Source organism: Palaemon carinicauda, chromosome 30 (assembly GCF_036898095.1).
Source record: "Palaemon carinicauda isolate YSFRI2023 chromosome 30, ASM3689809v2, whole genome shotgun sequence".
NCBI classification, from domain to species: Eukaryota; Metazoa; Arthropoda; class Malacostraca; order Decapoda; family Palaemonidae; genus Palaemon; species Palaemon carinicauda.
This window is the reverse complement of record NC_090754.1, coordinates 27476704-27485777: the sequence shown is the minus strand read 5'-3', so window position 1 is coordinate 27485777 and position 9074 is coordinate 27476704. Positions and strand designations below refer to the sequence as shown.

Genomic DNA, 9074 nt, shown 5'->3' with positions numbered 1-9074 from the left:
TTTGTCTGAAAAAAAAAAAAAAAAAAAAAACAACAACAATGTGAAATGCAAGATATATGAAGCGATGGTGATGTGAGTATTTTTTCATGATTATTATTACTTGCTAAGCTACAACCCTAATTGGAAAAACAGGATGCTATAATCCTGAGAGCTCCAATAGGAAAAATAGCCTAGCAAGGTAAGGATATAAGGAAACGAATAAAATAGTGTGCCTGAATGTACCCTCATTCAAATCTAGCTTACAAATAAACAACTTCATTTTGGTATTTTTCTTTTTTTAAGGCAAAATTCTTTAAATACGGTATAAAAATCATAATTCCAAGAAAATCGTTACAAATAAACATGTATTCCCATATTCTGTATGTTTGTTGAATATGACCATACTATTCCAGCTGAATTTTACCTATAGTTCCAAAGAGAAGACAATAAATATAATAGAAAGAATTATTATGAAAATGGACAACGGCAGGCAAACTTGGAATGTGTTCTGAAGTAGACAAAGTTTTATTACCAGCTATTACCCTTCAATCTGGTATCGCTGCAATAGCCAAGGATCTCGCAAAGGTCGCACTATTCTTTTGGGATGGAGAAAAACATTGGAACAGCTAACGCATTTCAAAATATATCATATAATTGAAAGGGTAACGTTTTCTGGAGCCACTTCCAGTCTACAAAAGGGAAATCTTGATATGTCAATTTATGCATACCGTATATATACATATATATATATATATATATATATATATATACACATATATATATGGATATATAAATACATATATATATATATATATATATATATATAAAGAGAGAGAGAGAGAGAGAGAGAGAGAGAGAGAGAGAGAGAGAGAGAGGGGTATGTTAGTGTGTATGTGTATGGGGTATGGAGAGAGAGAGAGAGGTATGTTAGTGTGTATGTGTATGGGGTATGGAGAGAGAGAGAGAGAGGTATGTTAGTGTGTATGTGTATGGAGAGAGAGAGAGAGAGAGAGAGAGAGAGAGAGAGAGAGAGAGAGAGAGAGAGAGAGATAGAGAGGTATGTTAGTGGGTATGTGTATGAGGTATGGAGAGAGAGAGAGAGGTATGTTAGTGTGTATGTGTATGGGGTATGGAGAGAGAGAGAGCGAGAGAGAGACTTACCTTCTTTCCATATGTCTCTTCACTGTCTATGCCTCCTGCTTCTTTGATGTAATCGTAAGCTGCTTCTACGTACATATATATATTATCTTCACCGGGAGGAACACAATCATTCAACTGCTGTTCCGACAAGTCGAATAAGTCTCCCGTTTTCAAGAACCAAATGCCTTCCAGAGCGGCCACCTGAGATCAAAAATGAAATCAGGTCAAAAGTTTGGAAGAACCAAATGATTTCCTGATGGGTGATTTGTAAAAGGTGGTGTTTAGATCACTAGTTAGTAAAAAAACTATAGTCCATTTCTTTTAGCGAGGCATATTTGCACCGACTCGCTGCGGTGCCCTTTTAGCTCGGAAAAGTTTCCGGATCGCTAATTGGTTAAAATTATCTTGTCCAACCAATCAGCGATCAGGAAACTTTTCCGAGCTAAAAGGGCATCCCTGCGAGTCGGTGCAAATATGCCTCGCTAAAAGAAATGGACTATAGTTCTCCCTAGATTCGAAGTGAGCACTAAAATACTTGCTTATAGATCAAATTATTTCTAGAAGGATGACCTATAATGAAAGCTGAACTAAACCATTAGTTTTAAGGAACAAAGAGGAAATTATATTTCGAAGCTAATCACTGGTGTTTAAGAATCATAAGTTTTCTATTGTCAATCTTTCATGGAAAGAAAAGAGGATAATTGAAATAATTTTTCAACTTTAGAAGCTGAACACTAGGTAGTAGGTTCGACAGGGCACCAGCCACCCGTTGAGATACTACCACAAGAGAGTTGTTGGGCCCTATTACTGGCCAGACTCTACATTGGATCCCTCTCTCTGGTTACGGCTCATTTTTTTTTTGTCTACACACACACACACACACACACACACACACCGAATAGTCTCGCCTATTCTTTCCACATTCTCCTCTGTTCTCATTCACCTGACAACACTTAGGATTACCAAACAATTCTTTTTCGCTCAAGGGGTTAACTACTGCACTGTAATTGTTCAGTGGCCACTTTCCTCTTGGTAAGGGTAGAAGGCTCTTTGACTATATTTAGCAGCTCTTCTAGGAGAGAGACACGCCAAAATCAAACCATTGTTCTCTAGTCTTGGGTAGTGCCATAACTTCTGTACAATGACCTTCCACTGTCTTGAATTAGAGTTCTCTCGCTTAAGAGTACACTAGGGCACACTATTCTATCTCAATTATCTTCCTCTTGTTTTTTTTTTTAATTTTTATAGTTTATACAGTATATGGAAGATCTAATTTAACGATGTTACTATTCTTGAAATATTTTATTTTGATTGTTTATTACGTCTCATGTAGTTTATTCATTTCCTTGTCTCCATTCCTCCATGGGCTATTTTTCCCTTTTGGAGCCTTTGGGATTATACCATTTTGTTTTTCCAACTAGGGTTATAGCTTAGCTTTTAGTAATAATAATAATAATAATAATAATAATAATAATAATAATAATAATAATAATGAAGTAATGGAGGATGACAGGTGGGCCTACCTAAAACTCTATGGGCCTACCTACCAATATATAAATAAGAAATAAAATCATACAAGCATCAGGAATTACTTAGAACAAATGATATTATTATTATTATTATTATTATTATTATTATTATTATTATTATTATTATTATTACTATTATTATTATTATATAATAATAATAATAATAATATAGCTAAGCTACATCGCAAGTTGTAAAAGCAAGATGTTCTAAGCCCAAGGGGCCCAACAGGGAAAATAGCCCAGTGAGAACTGAAATAAGGAAAAAGATAGGATAATGTGCCCAAGTGTACCCTCTAGCAAGAGAACTCTAACCCAAAACACCGGACGACCATGGTACAGGGGCTATGGCACTACCCAAGAATAGAGAACAATGGTTGATTTTGTAGTGTTCTTCTCGATCAAGAGCTGCTTTCCATAGTTAAAGAGTCTCTTCTACCCTTGCCAAGTGGAAAAAAAAGCCATTGAATAGTTACATTGCAGTAGCTAAGAAGAATTTTTAGGTTATATTTGCGTTGTCAGGTGTATGAGGAAAGAGGAGAATATGTGAAGAGTAGGCCAGTCTATTCGGTGTAAGTGTAAGCAAAGGATAAATGAACCTTGTAACTAGAGAGAGATCCAATGTAGTACTATCTGGCCAGTCTGAGGACCCAATAACTCTCTAGAGGTAGTATCTCAACGGGTGGATGGTTAGGGTAAGGTTATCTTCAAAAGTAGACTACAAGGCTGACCACACACGGAACACTTTTCAGTGGACTGTCACTGTTTAGTGGCGCAAAATTAAACGCATGTGTCGAACGCATGTCTCCACACGAGCCAATTTTTAATGGTGGGGTGTTCACAGCATCCCGCTCCACTTTTTCGTTACACCACGAAACAGTAGCAGCCACGGTCCAATGAAATTTGGACCAGGTGTGGGAGCCCTTAAACATTGCCTTTGAGTCTTGATATACCACTGCTAGTTACACACTTACAGCCGAATAGCACCCACTTTGGGCAACCATTCCTTGGTCCTTGACAGGGGTCACTGCTCCCTTAGATCGCCAGTCCACGTTTTCAGCCATTTCTACACCAGGAGAATGAACGAAGCTTCTCCGTGCAACTTTGTTTACTCCAATGGGTCTGGTCATCAGTGCAACAAACTCCTCCGACGTCTTATTAATGTAAAGAAGAAGAAAATTGGAGTTTACATTTTCAAAAAATGATTCAGTGATCTGATATAATCACACTTACTCTAACAATGGCATAATAGCCCAATCCATCCTAATCAAAATAGTATTTAATAACACCGTTTTAATAATCTTTTTTTACTGAAGTTAACCCAGAGGATGAATTTACCTTACACGAGGACTTCTCCCCTCGCACCCTGACGAAATAGTTACCATAGTTTAACATAAATTAATTTTACTGGAGAAATGGCACACAAAAAGGGACATTTTAATTTCATGTAACTATGATTACATGCTATAAAATTCATATATTTTTTCGTCTTAGAATTCCCACGAATACGTTTTTTTTAACTATCTTTTGGTATTCTATTTCTGCAAAAGAAAAATAGAGTAAGTATAACATCCATATGTAATGGAATGTGTGATTTCAATTCTACTTATCCTTTTAAATCTATTCCGTGTAGCATTCTAAAAGAACCAAGCAAATTAGTTCACCAGACAATACCTTCAATGTCTCGCTCCTTACCATGTCTCCAAATTTATTCATTTTAAGATCAAAGGTCACGAGTCCCTCTCTGAAGCGTTCGTTGTGTTCCTCCACATATTTCAGATTCTGCTCAAAAATATTCTTTCTGTGTAAATCCTCTTCGAAACTGGTGTAGGATTTGCCGTGGGATACCTAAAAAGACATAGAAACGTAATAATACGTGTTCATATACGATAAATTATACAATCACACAGGTGTATGTAAATTTATTCAAAAAGAGTCCCACGGAATTATTCATGACATGTAAGCCCGATCATGGAAGTCAGAGGAGAAATAAAACATTCATGACAACGCAGCCTCGTTGATTTACTTCAGTAACACATTGTGTGTTTTCTTTATGGGTGGCTCCCTTCATTTTAGTTATGCCGGTTCGCGTAAATAAAATTACCGTCCTCATTTCGCATTATTATTATTATTATTATTATTATTATTATTATTATTATTATTATTATTACTATTAAATGCTAAGCAACAACCCTAGTTGGAAGAGCAGGATGCTATAAGCCCAGGGGCCCCAACAGAGAAAATAGCCCAGTGAGGAAAGGAAACACGGAAAAATAAAAAATTTAAAGAATAGTAATAACATCAAAATAAATATGTTCTATATTATAAGCTATAAAAACTTTAACAAAACAAGAGGAAGAGAAACTAGATAGAACAGTGTGCTCGAGTGTACCCTCACGCAAGATTATATTATCTAAACAATAGTGAAGTCGAAAGTTGATATTTCTATACACTATTATTATTATTATTATTATTATTATTATTATTATTATTATTATTATTATTATTATTATTATTATTATTATTATTATTATTATTACTTGCTAAGCTACAAACCTAGTTAGAAAAAAAGGATGCTATAAGTTCAGGGGCTCCAACAGGGAAAATAGCCCAGTAGAAAAAAGAATAAGGAAAAAATAAAGTATTTTAAGAGCAGTAACATCATTAAAATAATTATTTCCTAAATAAACTATAAAAACTTTAGCAAAACAAGAGGAAGAGGAATAAGATAAAATAGAGTGCCCGACTGTACTATCAAGCAGAAGAACTCTAAGCTAAGACAGTGGAAGACCATGGTACAGAGGTTGTGGCACTACCCAAGACTAGAGAACAATGGTTTGATTTCGGAGTGTCCTTTAATCGAAATGACACAAAAAACATCGCTAGAAATCTTAGGGTGTGATTAACTCTATCCAATTGGAATTCATACTTATCTTAAAGGGGCTATGTAATATATGTAATATTACAACATCTTTATCTTCCTATATAACAGCTGATTCTTTGATATCTTTAATAAGCTAAGACAAAATCATTAAGGGGATAAAACTCCTCTTAGATATATGAGAAGAAAACCTTCACTAAATAGGAAACCAAAATATAATTTCCAATTTCCATTAGATCTGTGTAAAATAGACATTGTATTTTCGGGACGTGTTAAGCTACACTATGTAAAATTATTATGCTTTGGTCATGAAGATTTAGTCGCTTTTTCAGTAAAGGTAAGAAACGGTGCATTTGATCCGTTAAAGTCAAAAGTCATAGCCCCTCGAGTTTAAAGGTTTTAAAGGTTTAAAGATTGCTCATGAATGACATAGGCAAAGGACAGTGATATTACCCTATCGAGCAGGACAATACCCTAGAGACTTACCATATATACATATGATCAGCGCCAAAGCCCCCTCTCCACCCAAGCTGGAACCAATGAGGGCACGGCAATGGCTGCTGATGACTCAGCAGATAGACCTATAGGCTCCCCCAAGCACCCCATCCTTAGCTCACAAGGATGGTGAGGTTGCAGCGACTAAAGAAACTACCGAGTTTGAGCGGGACTCGAACCCCAGTCTGACGTTCACCAGTCAGGGACGTTACCACATCGGCCAACACAACCCTAACTATCTGTCAGTATCAAGCCGTGCAACAGACCCTAGGAATCTGGTGTTAGCTGTCCCAACGGGGCCTGAGAACCATTTTGAGTTAACATATTTTGCGTTATAGCACATATCTTCGATAAAATACCAATTTCCTAGGGAAATTTGACTTCGGTATTGTCTAATAAAAACAAATATTAAATGCCATGAATAAAAGAATAATTAGCTACATAAGATAAGGTTAGTGCTTACAAGAGATACATAAGTACAAAATATTGTAAGCTACGCAGTGATTTACGTGAAGGAAAAATCAATGAATGATTTTAGAAAAAATAAAAGTTTTTTGTATTGTTTCCCGAGTTCCTTTAAGATTTTCCCATATAAATGAAAAGTCTCTCTCTCTCTCTCTCTCTCTCTCTCTCTCTCTCTCTCTCTCTCTCTCTCTCTCTCTCTCTTTTTTTTGTATATTGTTTCCCGAATTCCTTTAAGATTTTCCATATAAGTGAAAAGTCTCTCTCTCTCTCTCTCTCTCTCTCTCTCTCTCTCTCTCTCTCTCTCTCTCTCTCTCTCTCTCTCTCTCTTTTTGTATATTGTTTCCCGAATACCTTTAAGATTTTCCCATATAAGTGAAAAGTCTCTCTCTCTCTCTCTCTCTCTCTCTCTCTCTCTCTCTCTCTCTCTCTCTCTCTCTCTCTCTCTCTCTCTCTCTCTCTCTCTTTTGTATATTGTTTCCCGAATACCTTTAAGATTTTCCCATATAAGTGAAAAGTCTCTCTCTCTCTCTCTCTCTCTCTCTCTCTCTCTCTCTCTCTCTCTCTCTCTCTCTCTCTCTCTCTCTCTCTCTCTCTCTCAAGAATGATTTGATACAAGATATCTCCCAACTTACCTTGAAATTTTCCCATATATCGGCTGCCGATGAAACGGCGAGATAGCAGAGAAGATGCAGCAGGTACATCTGACAAAGGATGCAAGATGTATGGATCAGAAACTCTAGAATTGGTCTTGGAAATCAAAAGAGTGAATATTTCCTGAAACGTAAATTAGAATTAATAAATCAACATGAATATGTATTACGTATAGAGACCAGCTGAAAACTGAATGAGCATATACACACAAACTCATTCATAAATAGATGGAACGCAAACCAGATATGTTTGAAATGTTTGTGTAATGATATCAGTAATGGTAATTACAAGGTTAATAATGATGATACTGTCATCGTCGCCATCAATGCTACCCATCTTCCAACATCTGCAGGAGACCTTGACCTTGGATAACTGTGTAGGGGTCAAGATCTATAAGGAAGGAAATCCTCTTCGCCCAGTCATCAGACAGGTGCGGGTAAAGCAGTTAACCACCCTGCTGATGTCTTAAATGTCTAACTAGTTAACTATTTCATTACCAACTGATTTTTTTTTTTTAGAAACATTTAAAGATTTATTTTTGGCAGTGGTGATATTGCATCGATGGACGTCAAGTCCCTGATCACCTGTCAGCATAGATTAAATAATTAGGAACACTGGCATCACTGGCAAAGCCGTTGACGCGAGAAGCTTGAGATTACTCTCAGATCTCTGTAGATGAGTTGGCGTAGAAGAAGCCTGGCTACCCAGCCAGGAACGCAAAAAGCTAAGAAAATATTAATAGTGATAACTAAAATACTAGCTGAAACCAAGAAATCTTTCAAGCAAGTGATCTGTGTGGAAGGAACTGATTGCCAAGCTGTATGCCTCAGTCAACAAGAATATTTGGCAGCCAGCTTCTAACCAATAGAAAATGAAAAATTTTGTTGTAGAAAAAGCCAATGGGCACACCATTCCCTGCCTGGAATATGTAGAGGAACACTTTTAGAAATGTTGCTGCAATAAAAGACCACCGAAGACAGTATGAAAGCATAAAGATAAACCCAGACCAGAACTATCCAGCGAATTTACAATATATGCGTAGAATTTACCCGAGAATCTTCTAGAGTTTTTAGAGTTTTTATACAATGTAGAGAAAATATCGTGACATTCCACAAAATCACCATATTGATGTATGAATTTAGGGGCCCCGCTTTTGTAAAGAAGTAGTAGCGAGAATAAAATAATCAGGAAAATAGAGAAAGTTTTCCTTATATAAAGTCCACCGAGGCTACAATTTTGTTCAATTCAACATGTTTGAAAGGGGCTGGTTTACCGCGATACAACAATAATAACAATGATACTGATAAAGATTATTATCTCTATTATCATTATTATTATTAAAATTATTAGCATTACACATGTATACTCACCATTCGAAAAATATATTGATGATGAAAACTGTCCAGAAACAAATAGAAGATTCCACGTGGTTGAACGGGATTGCAAGATGGACAAACAACCTCTTCTCTATTGGTCTAGCTCACGTAATCTAAGGACACAGAATACCTGATTTTATTCCTTCGATAATGTGACCATTTCCTTTTAAAAGGTCCTTTATTTTTCCTTTTTTGTGTGTCTTTCCTGCCGTAATATCCTTTCCAATGTTAACAATAATAGTAATAAATACTATGATATACCTTACTCAGGCAGTTTGTGGGTCTTATCTAACTACAAAGATAAGCTCCTCTGATAAGGAACTTGTTTACACCAATAAGGAAAAACCACCTGGGTTCTGAACAAGGTCTAAGGGACAGAGTGAGCAAAGTCCTTGGGAACTTTCACCTGCTGACAAATCGTTACTTTGGCCAAGGACATCTTTAGACTATTTCAGTGTTGTTAAATGATAATTCTGTTCGCTCGATGATTTATGTGTACCTAAATGTTCGGTCTTAAGGTGGACTAATTCTGTACGTTTCAAATGCTAGCTATACAAGTGC

The 9074-nt window shown here is 36.3% G+C and overlaps 1 protein-coding gene across 1 annotated transcript in view; it reads right to left on the bottom strand.

The window, feature by feature from the left end:
• The window catches only part of LOC137622942 (digestive cysteine proteinase 2-like), a 9922-nt gene extending 1330 nt beyond the window's left edge, over window positions 1-8592 (bottom strand). Inside the window, exons 1-6 of the mRNA XM_068353529.1 lie at window positions 8508-8592; window positions 7119-7187; window positions 4341-4493; window positions 3620-3799; window positions 1141-1320; window positions 1-5 (exon numbers count right to left, since the gene is read on the bottom strand). The exon at window positions 1-5 is cut by the window's left edge and continues 161 nt beyond it. Of these exons, the coding sequence (XP_068209630.1) occupies window positions 1-5; window positions 1141-1320; window positions 3620-3799; window positions 4341-4493; window positions 7119-7187; window positions 8508-8510 (590 nt within the window). The 5' untranslated portion in view covers window positions 8511-8592. The remainder of the gene's footprint in view (window positions 6-1140; window positions 1321-3619; window positions 3800-4340; window positions 4494-7118; window positions 7188-8507) is intronic.
• Between the last annotated feature and the right edge of the window lie 482 nt (window positions 8593-9074).